The sequence below is a fragment of the Alosa alosa genome, chromosome 9 (assembly GCF_017589495.1).
Source record: "Alosa alosa isolate M-15738 ecotype Scorff River chromosome 9, AALO_Geno_1.1, whole genome shotgun sequence".
Taxonomy (NCBI): Eukaryota; Metazoa; Chordata; class Actinopteri; order Clupeiformes; family Clupeidae; genus Alosa; species Alosa alosa.
Window position 1 is genome coordinate 21440613 of NC_063197.1, and position 23410 is coordinate 21464022.

At 41.3% G+C, this 23410-nt stretch overlaps 2 protein-coding genes across 6 annotated transcripts; both read left to right on the forward strand.

The window, feature by feature from the left end:
• Positions 1–13783, forward strand: nexn (nexilin (F actin binding protein)). 4 transcript variants are annotated; one of them, XM_048253077.1, is made up of 15 exons: positions 1–159; positions 2608–3262; positions 3522–3713; positions 4236–4317; positions 4443–4591; positions 5891–6109; positions 6742–6918; positions 7472–7660; positions 8049–8240; positions 8761–8811; positions 10024–10218; positions 10448–10669; positions 10904–11092; positions 11259–11622; positions 11859–13783. In XM_048253077.1, the coding sequence occupies exons 2-15, from the start codon at positions 2666–2668 to the stop codon at positions 11870–11872; spliced, it is 2832 nt and encodes a 943-aa protein (XP_048109034.1). In that variant the 5' UTR covers positions 1–159; positions 2608–2665; the 3' UTR covers positions 11873–13783. The 4 variants fall into 4 exon arrangements, with proteins under 4 accessions (XP_048109034.1, XP_048109035.1, XP_048109036.1 ...); XM_048253078.1 differs by having other exon boundaries at positions 5909–6109; XM_048253079.1 differs by lacking the exon at positions 8761–8811.
• A 2270-nt stretch (positions 13784–16053) lies between these two features.
• On the forward strand, positions 16054–23410 carry mindy4 (MINDY lysine 48 deubiquitinase 4). 2 transcript variants are annotated; one of them, XM_048253600.1, is made up of 18 exons: positions 16054–16427; positions 16727–16846; positions 17016–17239; positions 17357–17624; positions 17733–17995; positions 18219–18271; positions 18556–18668; positions 18781–18897; positions 19178–19266; positions 19376–19477; positions 19597–19660; positions 19789–19854; positions 20003–20070; positions 20439–20502; positions 20685–20846; positions 21448–21628; positions 22314–22392; positions 22752–23410. In XM_048253600.1, exons 1-18 carry the CDS (start codon positions 16323–16325, stop codon positions 22798–22800), a joined length of 2187 nt encoding a protein of 728 aa, XP_048109557.1. In that variant the 5' UTR covers positions 16054–16322; the 3' UTR covers positions 22801–23410. The 2 variants fall into 2 exon arrangements, with proteins under 2 accessions (XP_048109557.1, XP_048109556.1); XM_048253599.1 differs by having other exon boundaries at positions 16058–16427; positions 22308–22392.

A 23410-nucleotide genomic window follows, 5' to 3' on the forward strand; every position in this document is an offset into this window, starting at 1 on the left:
CTACGTAACTTCACCCATTCGACTTTGCGTCCCCGTAGAGGGAGCCGGACACGACCGTCTCCACACATTTGGGAATTTTGATTTGTGGTTGGCATTTTCTCCGTCGATATAACCTGAGATTTCTATGACAGAAAGAAGTGGAATATTACTCTGAAGGAGGTAATTTAATTTCAAATGTTTTTTTTCGTGTGACAATGTACCATGATAAAAATGCACCTGCTTCACCTGCTACCGTTAATTTCCACATCAAGGAACATGAAGGCCTACTTGGCTTAAGTAAATAACAACTAGGTCTATTAATAACTATGAAAATGCAAAATGACAAGTGATCGATTTAAATGGGCTACTAATTCATCACAGTGAAATGGGCAGGGCAGGCAATAGCTTATGTGTAGGCTTTGCCATGTAGCCTAAATTACTTTTGGCAACATTGGGCCTTTAGTATTCTTCCTTTTAACAGCATTCTCAGGTAACTAGAAGAGGTTTTGTTATGTATTGGACAAAAATCCGATGTCCCATTCCAAGAACATATTTCTGAGAAACTTTGTTAATTTCTTTTATTTATTGATTGTAATCATCTAAATAGTGAAAGTATATAACGATAATTTCTTGTAAAACTCCTCCATATTCATGTCAGGTGAATAATGTTTGCCATAAATAGGTAGTAATTTGACCGGGCCTATATTAGGAGTAGGTTATCCATGATTCATATGGCAGTTAGGCTAATGTAGGCCAAACACTGATTTGTGCTTTTATGCCATATTGTTCTGATGAACACATTTGTGTACATTTGCGACAGTGATATAGTTTGTTGTTAAAATGATTATGATATGTTAATGTGAAATAGATCAACACAAAGACATATTTAACACTAAATAAAAAAAATTACAAATAAAAAAATTACATTCAAATTCAGCAGTGCAAATTAGGCCTTTTGGATTTGGGCTACTTCGTCTTTTGTTTCAGGTATCTGAAACAGTGCAAGTCATTTAGGCAATGAAATGGCAGTGAGGCAGCGATCCAACTTCCATTAGTTTCAGCATTTGTAGTGGTTTTGCAAGATGTTGTCTGTTCTCTGGAACCTTCTAGAACAAGACCACCAAAACAGTAAAAGGGGGGTCATCTCAACTGTCTTTTGTTCATTCCTAGAGTATTATCAGTGTCAACAGAAATAGATCAGTGGCTGTCTCCTGGTCCTAGAGGTGGTGCCATGCCATGCAATACAAATGGCATTGGTGAATCATCTATTGTTGGTGCCATGTGTAAGCATTCCAAGTTAGGAAAAAAATTAAGCATTGTAAATCAGGTGGTAAGAATTAACTAATTCAACAATGGGGTTGAAGCAGTAAGTTGTTACTACACAACTGTTAATGACACCATATTTATAAAGTAGCGATGTCTCCTTTTATGCTATGCCCTTGGGTTTAGCTAGAAGAAAGTACTTTAAGCACAGCAAGTGTTGGGAACATGATACAGCTCAGTGACGTTAAGTTCATCAGGGGCAAAAAGGTTTATAGCTCAAACCCAGCAACCAAGCATTTTGACAGCTAAACATCCCCCAATACTACTACAGCAGCACAATTCAATTAATTTGGGAGTTTCACTGTAAAGGTGGTCCCTATGAGAAATAAAGCAGTACAGTAACCAAACAGTAGAGTAAATATGGCTTTACAACTCTGGGACTGGCACTGCAGACCGTTAGCCCTGGCAGCAAGAATCTCCTGGCACTTTTGTGAGGAGTCTGTTGACCGACATGTGGTGCTGACCCCCTCTCTGTCCCGCCACGTATCTCTGATCCAAAATAGCCCAGGTCACATGTCCTAAAACACAGAAGTGGGTTATAATTAGGGTCTGGACATTGTAGTGGCTCAGCATACTAGGGCAGCCGCCTCAATCTCTCTCAGCAATGGCTCCCACAGAGTAGGCCAAGAGGCCGCCATCTTGTTTCAAAGACACAACAGGGTAAAATGAACAAATTAAGGACTAGCCTATATATTTAGATTAAAAGATTTCACTATTCAAAAAACGGTTAAATGATTTTGAAATTTTGTTGTTGAGGGTTTTGACGAAGGATATAGTTCTTAGCATACATTTTATTTTCAGGGTTAAAGGTTCTCTGAGTACGGTAGGGTAATGTCACTTCTGTTGATGTTTCAAACAAAACAGAGAGCTAGTTCGCCCCTCCCTCCCGTGCAATTGAAGCTGGCGTGAATGCACATCTCGTCAGTGATTGGCTGGAACAGTTTGCTATGTTTCATGGTCCAGGCTGGACCAGGCTGTTTTTGTTGCCGTTTTTTAAGCCTGGGCTGTCCACAAAGACCTTGTTTTTTTACACTTTTTTTTTAGGGGACAGGCAGCTAGCGGATCGTGATGAGATGTTTGCTGTATGTGACAAAAATGTTTTAGTTTATTAACCGGGTAACATGACTTAAACTTGATGTAATGAAATTCAATGTCTTTTTTTCTTCTGAGCTGGGGTATACATATACAATATCCTCCCCTCTTGAATCCAAAGTTATATTCTTTTTAAGGCTTGGAGATTTGAATATTATTAAACATTACTTTGACATGCAGACTCATGTGCATCTATACGTTCTGTCCAAACAGCCTCCAGTACAAGGAATTTGAAAGTGGGCTGCGTCACTGAGTGTGAAGGAGAGCAACCATGGCTGAAGTGGCGAGCATGAGCAACCTGGAAACCATGGAGACTGTTGATAGCATGAATGACACAGAGGAGGTTCACACTGAGGAAGAGGAGGTTCACACTGAGGAAGAGGAAGAAGAAGAAGAAGAAAAAATCACAGAGGGGGTCCAAAGCTCAAATGACAACGCAACGACAGCAGATGAGGCCAAGGAGGATAAGAGTGCAATGGAAGAGGAAAAGGCTGACACAGTCAAAAGTGATGCACAGGCTATGCAGGATGTAAAGATGGATGCAGAGAGTGTGAGTGAGGATGTTAACATGGAGGATGTACAAAGCAGTGCTGATACTGAAAAGGTAAACAATGTGGCCAGTATGAATGGTGATGCCAAGGAGCCTGAGACACAAACTATGAATGGAGTTGAGAGCATGGATGAGGACAAAAAGAAAACTGACAGTCAAGCAGACGCTAAGACTGAAACCAAACGGACGAGGAGCAGGAAAGGAGCCAGAGGGGAAGGGAGAGCTCAGAGGGACGCCAGCATGACAGACATAAAGAACATTGCCGATGTCGTATGTGAGGAAGATGATAATGTAAATGAAGTGCAGATAAAACAAGAGGTACGGCACCACATGCCTTGTGTCAGTGAGTGTCAAAGCTCAAAATATGAACATCCAGATCCATATCCAGAAGTCAAATAGTCAAATATCAGAATAGTCATCTTATGCGTGGTTATGATTCTTCTAGTGTTTTTCTCAGTTGCATTTATCTAATCTCTGTGTCTCTTCCATGTAAGTGACTCTATCTCTCTCTCTCTCTCTCTCTCTCTCTCTCTCACACACACACACACACACACACACACACACACTCACATTAAAGAAACTCTTCAAAGCCGCTAAGCCAGTGCAGAGGAGCTACGTGCCAAAGATTGGAAAAGGAGACGTAAAGAACAAGTTTGAGGCCATGCAGAAGGCCAGGGAGGAGCGCAGCCGGGCAAGGAACCAGGATGAGCAGGCTAAGAGGAAGGAGCAGTACATCAAGGAGAGAGAGTGGAACCGCCGCAAACAGGAGGTCAGCATTCACATCACCTCACATTGGCCAGCCCTGACTGATGTTGTCTTAGCAGACATGGCTATTCATACCCCTGTTAGATTTCTGTACATTGAAAGTGGCAATTGATCTATTCATTTTGTATATTTATACATATATTTACATTTATATTGATATAGGCTATGATATGATTATTTATGTATGATGGATTCATACCTAAAATTGATGATTTAGTAAGACTTTACTTCTTTATTAAGAGTACAGTTGTCATATAATTGTTGTCTTTTGCATAATTATTGCCGCTCATCAACCGGATGTCCACTCTGTCTTGTCTTGCCTGTCTGCATGCCTGTTGATCCCTTACCATGCAGGAGATATACCCAATCAGCAGTTTCCTTCAAGGTCATGTGATGCCTCCCTTATGGGGATTAGGCAGTCGGGCTTGCTGGTACCAGCATGGCTCCTGAGCTAGCAACTGTGCAAGGCAGATGATCCCAGATAAACCGTAACCTCACGGCGCTCTCACCATCTGATCTGTTGCAGATAAAAGAGCTCTTAGCATCCAGCGATGAGGAGGACGTGAAACCGGCAAAAACGGAGAAATCGTATGTTCCCAAGATCACAGGTAGGGTTGACCCCGGAGATTTGACCTAGAGTGGAGTAGGAGTTCTGGACAGGGCAGTAAAACGTAGCAGCCTCTTCAAAAAAAGTCAAAGCGACTTACAGGAGGGTGGCCATGTGCTTCTGCAGGCAGCGTGAAGGGAAAGTTTGCTGAGATGGAGAAACAGAGGCAAGAGGAGGAGAGGAAGAGGACAGAGGAGGAGAGGAAGAAACGCGTTGCACAGGAAACCCTGGAGAAGGCAAAGATCCAGAAAGAGCTGGCCAAGAAGGCCGAGGAGGTAAGATGGCAAAAGGTGAAGGACAGTATGTGTGCGTGTGTGTGTTTGTTTGTCTGTGTGTGTATGTTTGTCTCTCTGTGTGTGTGTGTGTGTGTGTGTGTGTGTGTTTTGTAGTGAAGGGCAGTGGCAGTACAGATTCAGCATGCAAAGGTCAATGATCTGCCCCCCGTGGGGTGAATCTTGTTCCATGAATCAGTAATGATTCAGGTAATCCGCCGCAAACACCCTGATGAGTTATTTTAAGTAACAGTTGAAAGCTCTACCGTATGTGTAGGCTGAGCCTAAATCCTGCACTGGAGTAGAATGGCAGAAGACAAGTGTGTGGCGTCACTGATCTAGGCACTTGGTGTTCATTGACACATTTATAGATCTCCCATGAATCAGTTTGGGTAGGGATGTATTCTGGATCCCTAAAATTGTTAGTTGACTTTTTCTACATTTCAGATCATATACAGTATGCTGAATACGATACTCTAACACCAGTACAATACGTCAGAAGGCAGAGTAAGTTAGATCTGGCGTCTATTTGGCCTGTTCAGTATTCAGCTCATTCACCTCAGCAAAGCCTCCCACTATCTCCATCTCCACAGTCACAGTCCAAAAAGGAAACATGACGCTGAATGTGCCATTAGTGAACAGGAAACCATCATCTATTAATATAGATCACTGGAGCCCTGGGGTTAAATGCACTCAATCCCCATCAACAATGCATTTAATCTTGTAATTTTATTTGCACAGGAGGACATGCGGGGTGCTGTAGATTTTGTAAGGTGTTAACTCTGGCCACTGACACACATTAAAGAGCCAGAGCCAAAACAGAGGAAGTTGGCAAGCGTGTCCAACGTCGACGTGAGAGACTGGAAAGTGTTTCCCACACCGCAGTCTGGCGAAACTGGCCACAGTCCCTCCGCACTTTCGGACAGAATTAGAACTCCCTATCTCACACTGACCCAGTGCAAATGGCGGCCAGAGAGGCCAAAGGAATGTCCTCCTTAGATACTCAGTGATCTTATCTAGAAATGCGTTTGTGTGTGTGTAACAGAGAAACCGTAGTGTATACTGTTGTTGTTGTTATTGTTGTTGTGATTGTGTGTCTGTCTATGTGTTATAGTGAGCTTGTAGATTTGGTGAGTGTGTGTGTGTGTGTGTGTGTGTGTGTGTGTGTGAGTGAGTGAGTGAGTGAGTGGGTGAGTGAGTGTGTGTGTGTGTGTGTGTCTGTTTGAAGAGGAGAGAATGAGAGAGGAGAAAGAACGCTTCGCAATTCCTCCTAGAGTGACACAATGCTGTGGCTGTCATAAGACACACTCTACTTTACAGGAAGGAGACGATACCATCCTGGTGCGAGTGGTCCCAGCCAAGCCATTCAAACCTCCAGGTAAGATTAAGATGAACTTCGAGGACATGGAGAAGAGCCGTGAGGAGGAGGAGAAGAAGAAGGCCGAGGAGGAGAAGAAGAAGAGATATGACGAGAACAGGCGCTCCTTCCGCGAAGTTAAGCGCCGCTCCATGGCCCCACAGGTGCACAAACAGATCCCATAAAAGCCTTTTCTTCCCTACAATGTGTTAGGGAGAAGATAATCAACATTTTACAGACGTTTCAGAGTATTGTATCAGAAAGTAACATTTCTGCTGTCAGCCGATAAATAGGCTACTATTCATTAGTTTATGATATATAGCATCCTAACAAGCACCTCTGTTTGGGTGTCTGTTCTCTCAGAGCTAAGCTACACAAGGCATGTAACTGAAACGTTGTTCCCATTGCCTGCTGCAAAAATTAGCTTCCACTATAATCAATGGAAGTAGCTGCCCCAGACGTGATAGCGGCGCGTACATTCGAAAAAAATAGACCATTCTTCTAAAATGGATTTTACATGTCGCAAATGAAACGCTTCAGTTATGCGCCTGGTGTAGCTTCTCTGTCAGTTCTTTTTCCATTATTGTATTAGAAATAACAATAAACAGTACAAAGGATGGTTTCTCTTTCATGTCATTCTATTCTTGTATTTATAGTATTTTTGGTAAGGCAGATTCTGTAGAGGCCATTTGTAAACTGACGGATGTAATGTTCATGCTGCATTAATAAATTACCTTCATCATGACTTTTTGTCATACCCAAGAGTACAGCTAATGTTCGACCGTGTCTCCCACAGAATGAGGAGGATGTGCAGCCCAGAGAGAGGGAGCAGGTGTGTCCTGGCAAGCTGAAGATGACGTTTGAGGAGCTGGAGAAGGAGCGGCAGGAGCAGCAGAGGAGGCAGGCTGAGGAGGAGGCCAAGCGGCGCCTGCTGGAGGAGAAGAAAGCCTTTGAGGAGGCCAAGTCCCAAATGGTAATGAACACAGAAACAATAAGGGCTGTACAATGTGGGGAAAATATCTCATTTTTTTCTGACAGATATTCCAATTGCGATTTGATTTGCGATATAATTTTTGAGTCAAGATTTGAGTCAAGTTAATTATTTTAAATTTTGCTTTAAGTTGGGCCACTTCTGAAAGGTGAGCATGTAAGCACAGTTCTTCTGTTAACTGAGCTTCACTGTGTGTCACACAAGGAGGATGACATGAATATTAAAATAGATGAGACAAGATTAACCATAGGAACAGAGTTATGAACGGCACAATGAATTGCTGCCTTTGCTATTAGGAAATTGCATTGGTCCAAATTGTGTTTTCAATAAAAATAAATGGATTAATTGTGCAGCCCTAGAAATTAACAGACGGCTGGACATGATGCATTGATATAAAACTACATGCCAAAAGAACTGGCACAAGAACTCAATGCAATGTTTTTTCTAACTTGTCACATACAATTAATATGATATATGATATCTTGCATGTATTTTATATAATTCCTTGTTATAGTTACATTGTTGTTTTGTTCAGGGGGATGATGAGGAAAGCATGCAAGATGACCACGGAGACAAGGAGGAGTTCAGGCCAGGCAAGCTGAGGCTGAGCTTTGAGGAGCTGGAGAGGCAAAGAGTGGAGGAGGAACGCAAGCGGGCGGAGAAGGAGGCCAAGAGACGGATGGAGGAGGAGAGGAGAGCTTTCGCAGAGGCCAGGAAGAGCATGGTCTGTATTGCGTTATCCTTCAAAGATATTGTTTTGTATTGACTTATTTTTTATATACTACACTGTGTATCAGCTATGTCACTACAAAGGTATTGTACTCAATTTTTAAGACATTTCTAACCCGTAACACTATTCGTCACATTTAGCAAATATCCCCTCACAATCCGCTAGCTGTCTAATCTGTGTACAAAAAAAAACGATCATACACTGTACTGTATTGACTGTTCCAGTCAATCATCAAAAGGAAGGGGTAAAAAAACACTCTCTGGTATCAACAAATGTGATGTCATCCAGAATAGCTTACAGTATTTTTAATGACTTTAATAACATATGCAGTGTAGTGCCTATTAACGCACATTTCTGACTGACTCTGTCTTTTTTTTCATAGCTCCTAGATGAGGACGACGACATCTTGCTGGCCATGATCAATGCTGAGGGTGCCAAACCGGGGAAGCTGGGCATCAGCTTTGAGGAGCTGGAGAGGCAGAGGAGGGAGGAGGAGCAGAAGAGAAAGGAGGAGGAGGCCAAGCGCCGCTTGGAGGAGGAGAAGAGGCTCTTTGCCGAGGCTCGCAAGAGCATGGTAGGGTGGGGGAAAAAACGACAGCAAAGAAAGACAAAACAAAAAAAAAAACAAATTGGCGTGTGTCCCGTAACGTGTCAGCATGAATCAGACCTGCCACCTGTCCAACACTAATTTCTAACAAACAGGAAAATAGACCCTGCAATACCAGCACATGTCTCCGTCTCATTTTGCTTCCCTGTAGGTTGAGTCTGCGTTTAATGTGTCAATTTATGCAATGCTTAATTAAAACTAACACAGTTGAATTAACTCAATAACAACGTAGCTGGCAAGTGTCTTGCAAAACATTGCATGCAGTCTTGCTTATTATTCTGATATCATCTGAGCACAGATCAAAAACAGATCAATACCCCTGAGCTAACAGTTTGTTCACCCTGAGTTCCACAGTTCCTAATAAAGTTCTAATGAAGTCTGACTTCAACTATCAACACAACAAGCCAGAGTTTTTTTTATTTTAACTCGAATGTGCTCAAATGGTATACGTTCAACGCTTCTCTGTTCTGCAAATTATGTTTTTAAGAGCCCAGGAGGGGATCAGGAAAGGTCAATGACTTCATATGGAGATGGAGAAGTAAGACACTTTCCATTTCACATTCGAACTGACTGCTGTTCCTATGTCATTAAGGCTATACTCTTGAACTCAGAGTAGGATGTTCTTACAAAACCTTGGCCAGTTGTAAGACATCTTCAAGAGAATCCCTTGTTTTGTTATCCAAAGCTCCAAAGAGTGCATGCATGTTAGCCTGACATAGCCAGACTCAATTCTATTTAGAATTTGAGTCTGATACTACACCATTGGGACGTGATTATGTGGCGTTTCAAGCGGGCCTATACCGTGGATCCTGTAGGGAGAACAGCCAAAACATCCTTCCTCTCGGGAAATGCCTTAATCACTTTTTTCTGTTCGTTTTTTAAAGTTATTGCGCTGTCAATATATTGCACAACAGATGTGATAGCAACATCTTAACATAGCTTCTCAAGCGACTAGGGTTGTAACGGTACACAAAAATCACGATTTGGTGTGTAGCCTACTGTACCTCGGTTTTTAAATCACAGTTTGGTAAACAAAAAAATTGGTACAGTAAGCCTGTAGGTACTGCTAGCCTAAAATTCTCTGACAATATTTTTGATGCACAATGGGATTAGTCAAATAGTTTTTGAAAAGTTGTCGAATGTTTTTTGACCTTAACTGACTAAACTGACATATGGTCCACTAATTATTGCTTGTGTGGGAACTTGAATTAGAAACATGGTCCGCAAGCAAAAAAGACCACTGTTGAAGACCACATTTGGTACATTCAGTAGGCCTATACATGTATCGAACCTAGCTTGCTGTAGGCTACCTAAATGGTTTGCTATGAATATGTGTACCTTTACACCCCTTCTAGTGACCGCCTTTTTTGCAAACAAAATCATATATCCATCATCGTATAAAGCCCGCCCAGACGATTTGATTGGTCGCCCAGTTTTCATACTGGCAAAGAGGCTTCTCGGGTCCAGACTGAATTTCCCGACCTCAAATTTTGTGGGGGCGGGTTAAATTCAGGCTGGCTTCCAGGCTACATGCATGTATGAATATACTGTCAAATGTATAGATGTTGTATATGTATGTCTTGTTGCACTTAGAGCCAAAAGCTTGCTACGCTATCACCAGCCATTTTCATTACATGCAGAAATCACCAGACTTTCAGACTAATACATAATGCATAGCTATAAGATCTGTAGTGTAGATCTGTAGCCAAGACTATGGGGTTATGCAGTGGCTGGCTGTTTGTCTCAACAGGTACAGGACGATGAGGAGGGTCTGGTGAAGACAACATCTCAGGAAGCCCTGCACCCTGGGAAACTGGAGATCAACTTCGAGGAGATGCTGAAGATGAAAGAGGAGGCCGGGAGGAAACGCAAGGAGGAGGAGAGGCGGAAGAAAATGGAGATGGAGAAGAAGGAGTTTGAACAGCTCCGACAAGAGATGGAGGAGGTCTGTTAGCTCTGACAGTGCCCTAACATTCAGATATAACAACTATTTCGACACTTTTAGTTTAGTATTCTTACTGTAGTGCTCAACGAGGAACATTGATGGTGACAATGGACAGTAATTAATGGTTTTAGAAGTCGTACTTTTATGTTATTATAGCATTTTATAAAATGACATACATGGGGTGGATAGTACTTTAACCATTCTTAATGACTTATTGGATTTCTTGAAGGATGAGGTGAATGAAAGCTCGGAGACGGTGAGTGCTGAGTATGCAGAGCTCACAAAGCTGAAGCGAACTGGTTCCATTCAAGCCAAGAACCTGAAGTCCAAGTTTGAGAAGATCAAACAGCTGACTGACGAGGAGATCCAGAAGAAAATTGAGGAGGAGAGAGCGAGAAGGAAAGCCATTGACCTTGAAATCAAAGAGAGGGAAGCGGAACGATTCCAGGAGGTACTGCAAGAGCATGCTTTCTCACTCGTCTCCAATAGAAATTAACGTCTGTCTTTTTCAGAGATGAGTTGAGTGCCCGCTCTCCTGGTCCATGCCTGAGACTATTTCTATCTAAATAAACTCAATATTAATTATCACACGCCTTGCTCTATGGCCATAATGAAAACTGGACCCTTGTATCCTTTGAAGTATTTGTCATAACAGAATTTAAGTTGAGGGGTTTTGTCTGCATAGGATGAAGAGGAAAACAGACATGACGCTGCAAAAGAGATGGACGCGCCATTTAAGCAGAAGGTGGACATGCGTGCACGCTTTGAGCAAATGGCCAAGGCCCGCGAGGAGGAGGAGAGGAGGAGGATTGAGGAGCAGAAGTTGCAGAGGATGCAGTTTGAACAGCAGGAGATTGATGCGGCTCTCCAAAAAGTAAATCGCAAGAGGATGCCACTGTGCAAGAGCTAAGACTGACACTGAGTTTTGACCTGTTGCATGGACAGTGCCACATGCATGAGTGGTGTTTGGCGGCGTGATACTTCCATTTTAAAAAAAGAATGTGTTTTTGTGGTAAGATCTGTGATGTGTTTTGTGGCAGACAAAGGACGATGAGGAAGAGGAAGAGGGAAGCATCATCAACAGCTCAGCAGCCTACGATGATGAAGAGGACCACGCCAGGTCCGGGGCCCCATGGTTCAAAAAGCCCCTGAAAAACCAGTCAGTGGTGGACGCCGAGCCCGTCCGGTTCACAGTGAAGATCACAGGCGAGCCCAAACCCGAGGTCACCTGGTGGTTCGAGGGAGAAATGCTCCCGGACAGCGAGGACTACCAGTACATTGAGCGCGGGGAGACATACTGCCTCTACCTGCCGGAAACCTTCCCTGAGGACGAGGGAGAGTACATGTGCAAAGCCGTCAACAGCCGAGGCACAGCCGCCAGCACATGCATCCTCACAGTGGAAAGTAAGAGTGCTCCCCCCACTAAGCTCTTGCTTTCAAGTGCTCCCCCCACTAACTTCACTGCACGCTGGCATGATCTCCCCTTCAACATTTGCTGACTAACCCAGAGTGGACTGCATGCACCTCTTCCTCATCTATGTTTATTATTATCTTCATCATTATTGCCAACAGCATGGTCGTCAGCATCTTAATCATCCTCAAGCTTCTTTGGATAACAGCCTTCTCTTTTTCTTTTCTAGCGGAGGACTACTGATTCACCCCTTCTGTGGAACTTTCCCCTTGGTTTTTTTCTGTTGTTTTTTTGTAAATCTTGATCTTCATTTCTCATGGTAGGGCCAAACAATAGGGAGGAGGCAGCAGCATTACATTATTATGTCATATTTTCTTTCTTTCTTTCTCTTACCATTCCTCCAAAGGAGAACATAAACTGCTATCAGTGCAAAAATGTTGTTTACATATAACTGTACACAAACCTGCACTTACTCACAGTAATCATGCTCAAATCTAAAAGAAATCTGTGCCAAAACTCAAGTTTTGCTCCCATGTGTGGTTGCTATCATGAATTGTGCATAAATTATACTGTTTTTAAAACTCTTACATGAAACTTTTGCAGGGTTTGGTCCGAGACCCTCATTATACTGATGATTTCCAACAGTAACAAATAAGATAAAATTATCTAAAATGATATTCCTTCTTATGATTTGATGTTTCTTTTTTAAGCTCAAAATGAGTATCAAAAGTGTAGTTTTGCATACCAATTAGAATTTCTGTTTAGAATCTTTTACTTTTACATTTTGTGATTTAAGTATCTGATTTATGTTCATTATGACTGAATGTAAGTTTTCATATCTCCAAAAGTTTTTCATGTACCGAATGTTGACTCTAGCAGAATTGACATTAAGGCACTGTAATAGCACTAGCCTATAACAGTAGTTACAAATAAGGCTTTGGTTAGACAGAATATTTCTGATAAATGAAAATTATAATAAAAAAAAACTTAAAATAGCAATCTGGTGACACCGGTGTCTTTTTCATAGTTAACGTAACATAATTTGGTTCAAGCATGAGTTACAATAAATCACCAAGTTGTCAATATCAGAGTTTGTTGGATGATGTCTTCTATTAAGATGAGGCTTGGCTCAGAGTTTGGCAACCTTAACTCTCAAAAGAGCTATTTTTTGACCAGAAATAAAAAAAAAAGAAATCTGTCTGGGGCCACACAAATATGTGAGCCCATGAAATCCAGGGAGGCCTCAGCATATTGGTCTGAATTAGCTTCACACACCATCACCTAAATCAGGGGTTGGATGTACCCTGTTGGAAGTACCCTAACCGTTTTACATTGCCCAATGTTTTTCTCCACATTATAATAATCAGAATCATGATGATAATTATAACAATACAATTCTGTTAGCATGTAATAACCTTAACATTTCTGCTCAGTGTTCAAATGTTTTCCCTGACGATCTACACAAACAAATTTGATTTGTTTTACTCCAAATATTTTTACACTATTACTGACCTGGTAAGACATAGACTGTATAAATAATGAAAAGTCCAGCAAAGTATAAAGGTAAAGTAAGGAGCACCAGGATATGACATATTAAGCAGATACATTTCAGCTGACAGTTTTCAAAACATTTCTCTGTTTTTTTTATACATTTTACTCTGGGTATAGGCTACACATTTCCAGTAGTTAATAACGTAAGGATGGTAGCCTGGAGATTCCAGACCCAAATCCGAAAGATTAAGGGTCTGCCCATGACTAATGTAATGGCCCATGGCCCAGTACTATTTTCAATAGTACTATTTCAATTTTAGACAAAAAGCCAGGGAGTCACCAGAGAGGGGCTGAAGGGCCACGTGTGGAGCTGACCCCTGGTCTTGACCTATTCAGGTCAAGGCAGAATAGTAGGCAACCCATCTCCTCATGCACCCACACATTGTTTTGGCTTTGTCATAAATTAGGGGAGAATGGGGATGGTTGCAACAAGGGGATCAGGAATGATACAGTGATGATATACTGCACATGCTCAGTTAACCTCTCCTCCTTCCTGGGAGAAAGCAGCCATGTGGCCATTTTTTCTACAAGAATAGCCTACTTTTCAAGGTAGGCCTAAAAGTATATGTTTTTTTATGGATTAATAAAGAACACATTTCAATAGTCAGCTATCACCCCTAATTTTCTTCTCTCTACCCTCATCGACACACACACACACACACACAGGGGTGGACAGTAACTACATTTACTTGACTGTACTCAAGTATGATTTTTGAGTATCTGTACTTTACTTGAGTAAATATTTTTGGAAACTTTTTTGGAAACTTTTTCTCCACTATGTTTGAAAGACAAATACTGTACTTTTGACTCCACTACATTTGAAATATGAGCATGAAGTACTCATTAAGCCTACTTTTAACCACATTTTGTTCCTTGAATGCAATAATACGATAGACCATCTTGAAGTTAATTTTTTCAATAATTAAATTTGAACTTGGCTGAATTGGCTGTGGTAATGATGGTGACAACATATTCTTCATCAGAAGATTCAGAACATCCTCCATGTAGCCTGGGAGACGAACCTGTTAGCAATTGAGATTTGAGAAGTGGTCTGGTGTTAACCAGGCTATCCTCCATGATCATTGTGAAATTGGAATGAAATTAGACAATCACCTGACATTCACCATTAGCTAGATCTTTAGCCTACATCATTAATAATAATCTACTCATAACTGAGTTCTCTGGTTTTGTATTCGGCAGTGAAAATGTTTTAGATTTGTGAACAGAAAATGAATAATTATTTAAATTATATTATTGCATCCAGTTGCAAAGTTATAAAAATAGGTAAAATGTGTTTATTGGATGTAAGGAACTAAAGGTTTGTTCAAGTCCTATGACCGACCAAAATATGCATACCCTATTAATGGCCAAATTAACATTACATTACAATACATTAAAAAGGAAAATACCTGTAGGCTACTTCTGAATAGCCTAAGTAGGCCTATTTTTAAAAGTAGCCTACTTCTGTACTTCAACTTTCGCTTGTATTGGAGTAATATTTGACAAGGCTATCTATACTTTCACTTAAGTAAAGGGATTTTGTAGGCTACTTCGTCCACCTCTGCGCGCACACACACACACACACACTTAACTGTGCATCTGCAGACTCCGTTTGTATAAATTACTTAACTGGAGTCTGCAGATGCACACTTAATAGGCTACTTTCCAACATTCACACACAGTTCAGTTAAGTAACATTTCACGGAAGTAAGCCATAATTTCAGTGTCTTGATTCTTGAATTTCCCCTGGAGATCAATAAAGTATCTATCTATCTATCTATCTATATATCTATCTATTTTGATTTTTGAAAGTAGGCTATCCTGGTAACGTTAGCCTTTTTGTATTTCAAATGCAGGCCTTAGCTAGCCTAGAAATCTGGCCCGCCAGGCTAGGCCTTAGCCTAGCCTATTTGAAAATCAAAATTTATTTTACTACTCTTTGTTTTTGTAGGCTAGCCTGGAGCCACATTACCTTAGTGAAGACCAGTGCACAAATGAAATAAAGAAATGTTAAAGAATGACTTTACTTATCTGAATGAATGTTACAACTGCCCATAGCTGTCAACCCTCCCGTTTTTTCCGGGTTTCTCACGTATTTTAACTTTTTTCCCGCTTTAATATTTTCCCGTAAATATCCCGTATTTTAACAATCTCATAACATTAGTTCTACCATCGGACTTGTCAGTCTCTGTACTGTTGTCCTGTTGCTACACCCTTGCCCTTCCAACGAAACAGATGTTTTCAAAGCATCGTTTTGCTTGCTTGAAGGCGACAGTGAGACTATTTAAGATGATGACGTGGTTGTCGTGAGAGCACGATTCAGTGGCACCCACCTGCATAGTGTAGGCTACGGCGACTCGGCCTACCACTCGGCTACGAGTAGAGAAAGAATTCCCCGTTTGAATTCACTCTAAGTTGGCCTACCATAACTTCCCAACTCTGCACTGTATCCCATAAACTGCATGACAGGCTATTTATATTTTCTCTCTAAAATAACCAAATGCATTTGTTCAACTTTATGAAGAATTACGCCCTATAGGCTACTTGGAACGCACACATTTTGTTTGCAGAGAGAATGACAGCGCACAGGGCCATCGATTAGGCTACAGAACTTTAGCCTTGCTAGGGCTGTATAAAGTTGACCAAATTAATATAGGCTGTTGTTAGGCGTAAATAAAGTAGGCTACTTTGTTGTATTGTTTAACTGACCAATGCACGAGCTTGCAATTATGAAGCAAACCAATTTCAAAGCTCAATGTTGACAGCTATGCAACTGCCCCTGTGGACCGGCCATAGACAGTAAAAGATAGGTACCAGGCACTCTCCCCTACTCCGTCTCTTTTTCACTAGGTGGCTCTGTTGCACGGCTCTTGCGGCTCTGGCGTGTCCATTTTGACACGTGGTTCTGAACACAGAGGTAACCATAGAGACAGCGCGATACTGGCTAGCTAACTTGCGGCTAACAAATAGCTAGCTAGATGAGTGGGTTTTTCTTTTACTGTCTATGGTTTGTTGTCGTCTGGGTCTGGTGTTGACTTCGCCGATTCATATCTGCAGTGTAATTTGGTGTTTGCCAGAGCTATCAAAATTAGTGCAATACACAACGGGTTTCCGAATTTGAGCTACCTATGGTGACGTTATTATGATCCGTGTTGGTCCCAGCTTTTCCAGTAACGACGTTATGGGGAGAAGAAAAATGGTGGAGGAAGTATCTGCATCACTCGTCAGAGAATATCTTAGCCGAAAAGTAAGTTGAAAGCAAACTGGTAACGTGAGGTGAAAGACGTAATTCTTAGTTTCTGGAAATGGTACTACTGACAAATGTAGCTAATATGGCAAATAAGCCTGGGTCATGTAATGTATGGACAGGCCCAGCCAGCCAGCGAGTGACTGCTCTCTGCTCTTCCAAAAAGAAGAAAGGGCTGAAGTTAGTTTGTTAGCATTGAGATATTCATGTAACTGCTACCTGGCCCTCATCTAATTGCAACAATGTACACACATGGGAACAGTTTTGCCACACACTGTTCAAACACCAATCTTTCACAGGGACTGAAAAAGACTATTGCTTGTATGGACGAGGAATTACCTCGGTCAAGTTCCAGCATAAACAGTAGGGAAGATCTGCGCCGACTTCTCTATCTTGATAATCTTTACAAGAAAAACAAGGTAAGAATAAGAAGTAGGTATTCTGCCAACTTTAAGCAATAATCACTACACTAGGTTAACTACATCATAGAGCTATTGAGCCATTTTGGCTATTTTTTGTTACCCCGAGCGATTAATGAAAAATGGCCTGTATATGCATCACTATAGATTACATTTCCCTAACTTTTAGTTACAGGAGTTTCCATTTAAAACACTTTTGGAACTCATTGTGTGGTACCGAACTGAAGAGAGCGGAGGCACCAAGAGAAAGCAGCAAAGTAATGACTCTCAGCCACCTAGAGCTGAGAAGAACCTGACAAATTCTGTTGGCAGCTCTGTCACGATGCCTAAAGAGGCCAGTGGAACAGATGACAGCATAACAGGCTTTATTCAGCAGAAATCAAATGTGTCAAGGTATACACATGGCTTTTTGATACATTCTACTGTATTCTACTTTCAGTAGCCTAGAATGATGATTTCAATTGACATGGAAATTCAACACACAAGTAACATAGCCTATATCATTTACAGGTTGTCTAAAAGTGAAACTATCAGTTCACCTCCCATAGGGCTGACATCTTACTCAAAGGGTGCAAAATCTCCAGTCAACACTAATTCCAGTCTCACTGAGGGTGCATCAGACAGACTATCTTTGTCTAGCACTTCAGAGACTTCTAGCTCCTCTGATGGGATAGACCAGTCTACAGAAAAGCAGAGCTTGGTCAGTGAGAGCCTTAGGAGCAGAAGCACACGAATTCAGAGGGGTATGATGGCAGGGCCAGTAGCCAACTCTCCTCTGGTAAGCATTTGTCTCAGCCTGCAAGACAGCTGACACATTTTGTGTGTTTCCATAGCTCTGCGTCAGAATGACCCCCCTCCCACTCCCCCCTTCTCTCTTTCCCATCAGGATGGTAGTAAAAAACGTGTAACACGCAAGTCGGCAGGTCCCTCTCCTCTCTCAGCAAAGGATGGAGAAATGAAGGAGTACAACACCTGGTTAAGCAGCATGACTCATAGTGCCACGTCTGACAGCGTTTTTCCAGAGAAGGGTATCCCAGCACCCCCAGCCTACTGGGAGAGGGTCGAGGACTTGCCATCCGAGGGCCATTCGCCAGCAAGGGCCTGTGGTGAATTTGAGAAAGTCCACTGGGACAAGCCTCAGTCTGACATGTAGGCTTAATATCTATTTACTTAACATTTTCTGAGAGAAATATTCCTCTATTGTAGGGGCTAAATGTATGTCTTTTGTGTATTTCTAAATCTAAAGGGATTTTCTGCAATTGCTTGCTTTCAAGATTAATACTCAGCTATCGTGCTGAGAATTCCTATTCACTTTCAGTTTGAGCATACTTTCAGTGATCCTGAAATTCTTACTAGAACATTTCTTTTTTAGACCCAAACGGGAAGTGAGTCCTATGGCTAGTGAAGTTCATATGATGACGCTTGGTAAGTTGGTGTTCAGTCTTTAGCAGATACAGTAAGCAGCTGTACTGTTTTGTTGGTTTTCGTAAATTATGAATTCAAATGCAGAGTATACACTGATGAATCAGAGTGAGAGAACAGACCAAAGATCATAATAATCATGTAGTTATTTTTTTTAGTAATAATTTGAACATTTGAAAAATCTATATTATGTCCTCTTACCATGAATTTCAACTATTGTGTTTGAAGGACAGGACGTTTTTTTTTTTTATTCTATTTCTGAGAGTAATGTGTCTTTTCCTCTTCAGATGATATAGATGATAACGAGGAGGAGTTGTGTGGTCTCGCTAGACCGACTGTCAATCACTGTCTGCCTCAACACACTTTTGACTCGCATCCAATAGATCTTCCCACTGCCACTGTAAGAGTCCTTGGCCAGGAACTTCAGAGGGTGTTTTTGGTTGCTTTTCACATTTTTGGGTGATATATTTACTCGTTTTTTATATTTACTTGTTACTCATAATTTCTTGCAGGCCTTGAAAGAGCTCCTCCTTGGTTCCCCTGTCAGTTGCTTTGGCGAAGAATGGAAATGTCAGAGTTTTGTTTTTTCGGATAAACCCAGTTTAAAATATGGGATTATACAGAAAAAGGTGTGGCTTGAACTTAGGCTCGTATCCAGGAGAGAATGTTACAGTGTGCAATCTTCCATCATCATTACTACTCATTAGAACTAAGACGGTTGTCTGAATGTCAGTCATAATGTTTGAAACGGTGCTTAATTCATACTGTATGACAGCAAGTCTTGATAGCTAAGTGTCAAAAAGTTGTAATGTTACAATTTGCATTTCACTGAGTAATGTACTGACACTGGTTTGTTATTCTCCATAACAACAACAACAAAATATGTATACACCTGTGTGTGTTCTGCAGGGAGGTCCTTGTGGAGTGCTGGCCTCTGTACAAGCTTGCGTTCTGCAGAAATTTCTGTTTGAGGACACAGAATGTGACTTACCATTTCGGTAAGTCATGCCATCACAGAACCCTCCTCTACAGGCACAGTAGGACTGAAAGAAAGTGTCACTAAAAAGATAATGACCTGCTTTCGTCTTTATTTGAAATTCTCTGCAGGCAGTTGCAGCCATCACAATCAAAACGGACTCGCTGCCTAGCATTGGCTATCGCTGACATCCTCTGGAGAGCCGGAGACAGAAGAAAAGCTATTGTGGCGATGTAAGATTGTTGGCAATAGACAACCGTTTGCATGTGAGCATGAAGGAAATTAAATTATGAGTAGGATTACATTTGGTCCCCCAGCAATGTCATTGTGACTATATGCTTGATCATTGCAGAAACTCAAAAAGAAGTCATTTCACTCCAGTGAGACACTACAGATCAGATGGGGTTCTGGAGATGGTGAGGCATTTAGACCTAACAAGCGTTCATTGGAAACATTTACAAATGTAATTTTATTGAAAATGGAGGCAATACATATTGTAAATGTGTCTCTATTTTGTGTAATGTCTCCATGTGTAATATTGCAGATTACCTGCAATACGGTTAACAGTTTGGAAGAGCTCAGATCATTTTTGGAGCAGCATATATTCCAGGTAAACCATGTTAAGACTCTTGATTACATGTTGTCTCTCTTTGATATCTCACTCAGTTTCTTTTATAAATGTGTTCTGCGGTGTACTAGCATTGCTGGTACAGATGTTTCACATCTCTGATCAGCTCTTGTGATGTGATTTGTTGTAGTTTGAGTGCGGTCCCTTTGGGTGTATTCTACTCACTGTCTCTGCCATCCTCTCCAGATCGATTGAAGGGTAAGAAAGTAATGTTGGAGCACTTTGGCAGACAGATAGTTCTAAATAGACAAAGTTGAAGATCCAAAGTACTCTGTGCATTCCCTTCTCTGTTGGTTTTCATTAAAGGCGCCTGCTAATTCAAGGAATGTAGTTTGGGGAAGAAATGTCTATGCAAGAGAATTAGCTTTTGACATATGGCATAGCTCTGCTCTTCTATGCTGTCTCCACAGTTGTAGTTCCAGAAAGTTGCGGTAGTTGCATTTTTAAAACGTGATGTAATCGTGTGCTACTCAAGTTCAAATGGGTTTGTCACAGTGTGCCAGTAGTAGGCATTCTTGAAGTGTACCATGTACATTTATTTGTTCTTTGTCTGCCTTCCTTCTCAGACTGCGCAGTGACATGGATGTGCCCACAACCACTCTGATAGGAGCCCACGGCTACTGCACACAGGTTTGTGACATGCTGAGGTTTCCACTGAAATACAACATGTGGAGAGCTGCCAATGCTGACACACATCCAGCCCTGATCAGACTCAGGCTCTGATGATCCCGTGCAGAGAGGACTGATGATCTGAGAGGGAGCTGTGAACACAGTTAACGCAGTTAATGACAAAGGCCCCTTGTTTGTTCCAGGAGCTGGTTAATCTCCTGCTGTGCGGTAGGGCTGTCTCGAATGTCTTCAACGGTGAGATGACACTGGAGTCAGGGAATGGCATGTTCACTTTGCTGAAGGGAGTCTCCGCCCGCAGTGATATCGGATTGCTCTCCTTGTTTGAACATTACAATATCTGTAAGGTACGGTCATTTAAGAAATTTATTTCAGGTCATACTGGTAGAGGGATGATTGTTCATAGCTCATCTCTGAGCTATGGGGTAAATGAGACTTCTAGCTCCCCCGTTGGGGTAGACCAGTCTACAGAAAAGCGGAGCTTGGTCAGTGAGAGCCTTAGGAGCAGAAGCACACGGATTCAGAGAGGTATGATGGCAGGGCCAGTGAGCGCCGCTGTTGTTGCAGGCAGCTCACTGCGCCCGGATTAGCGTGTGCCTCACCTCACTGTGTATTCACTGTGTGCTGAGTGTGTTTCACTAATTCACGGATTGGGATAAATGCAGAGACCAAATTTCCCTCACGGGATCAAAAGAGTATATATACTTATACTTATACTATATGTAAATGCATTGACTGGATCCCCGGTCAAAGACTCTTGGAATACCATGGCATCATACTAAAGCGCCACCTTGTGGTTTGTAAGGAATCTGTCATTGTAGTGTAGTTAGACACTCACCAATAGTTACTGCATTGTAATAGCAATGTATGTGGCTAGACCACATTAGATATATGCAGATGAATATAATGAACAAAAGTACATTTTAAAATGCTTTTTAAATTCTAAAGGTTGGGGATTACCTGAAGCATCCCAGACATCCAATCTGGGTTGTATGCAGTGAGAGCCATTTCAGTGTGCTCTTCGCCTTGAACAAGAACCTGACGTCTGACCTGGTGGAGAAGATGACCTTTGACCTCTACTACTATGATGGCTTGGCCAACCAGCAAGAGCAGATATGCTTGACCGTCTGTAAGTCCATCTGGCTCACCTGTCCATTCCAGTTCAGTTTCCCTTTGTCCTTAATTTTTTAGTTCACAGGGAATGTAACTACATGTTCTGCTAACTGACGTTATTCACCGTATACAGTTCCCTGAGCATGTTGAATTACCAAAGAAAGGTTGTGTTTTTGAAAGGAAGGCTGTGCAATTCCAATTGTGAACTTTTGTCAGTTTATTTTGTTGTTTTTGTAAAGTTTGGCTCAAGTCCTTCTCATATTCTGGCAGCTTTCACTGACAGATACTGTATGCATGGAAGAAAATCAATTATGTGAACGTGACAGCGCCAGACTTAATTCAGGGCAAATAAATATAAAATTAAATTGTTGAACTGTTAAATCCCACCAATTATAACAAAAGACTACCTGCCTGCCAATGCTCTCACATAACAAGTGAGGGCTTTGGTGAGAGCAATGATGGGGTATTTGTTTAGCTGTTGAATTTCTTAACGGCTTACCTCCATCAAACTTTCTGAATGTACCTGAAACATATCATATGTCATATAGTATGACACTCCGTTAGCATGGTACTTGATTACCTGGTCTCTGTCCCTAGGTACTCGATTATCATGGTACTCAGTTACCTGGTACTCAGTTTGTGATCATGGCAGTAATTCATACCTATTTACTACCGCTTATCCTTTCTGCCGTCAGCAACAGGCACTTCAAAGATGACTTGCGGTGGTGACTGCGTGGACAGTGATCTTATTCCTCCTCTGGAGCACTGCATAAGGACCAGGTGAGGAAACTGACCCCAGACCACAGACCCAAACTACGGGCACTTGCCAGAGCTGCTTTAAGACGAACGAGCATTTTTAAGAATTTGTAATATTAGTTTTCTGGGAAAGCCACAGAAGTTGTTTATAAGCAAAAGAGCTGCTAAGCAGGGTGCTTTGAAACGAAGCAGCATTCTGCCTGAGGATTTATTGCTTTGCTGAACACTCATAACTAATAGGAAAATAATTATAGATCAGGCGTAGTACCCATATCCACATCAGTTCACTGGCCCTTTTATAAGCAATTCTTTAGCAGCATGCAAATCATTTTATTTTATTTTGCTTTTCATTTTATTAATCATGTCTCTTTCTTAATCCGTAGATGGAAGAATGCAGTGGTCGACTGGAATGATACAGAGCCTATACTTTGATGTGACATTTATACACATCCAAACAGACAATTTAACATGGTTCGTTCCACAAGTTCACAGCTCATCCACATGATGTATAGCTCACAGTATTTACTGTGCATATGACTAACTGCATGTTAACTAACATCTTAACTTGTCATTCGTATGAATAGGGCGAATCCTCAAAGAGCTATCCAAGTCATCCTTTTAAAAAAAAACATCTAGAGTATAGAAGCACAAGACACATATATAGACCATATTTATAAACGTATCCTTCTCCTCTCTAAGAATTCCTCTTTTTTTAACATGTCCTTTTCCTAACATGATTACACCAGATCACCTTAACATTAACATTTACGATGTGCAGGAAAACTAAGCCTTTTATGTGCCTATGCCTAAATGAACATAACATGTACTGTATTATCATTTTTGTTTCTTTTTTAAAAAATAACAATTTATCTGGTCAATTAGATCTTTTCAATGTATTTTTCTCCATTGTCTTATGACATTGTTAACATTCATTATGCTTAGGTAATGTTTCTATACATAAGTGTATGTATGACATTATTTATTGGAGTACCATAAGCCTTTCAAAGGAATTGTTTTCCAAACAGTAAACATAAACAAGGTC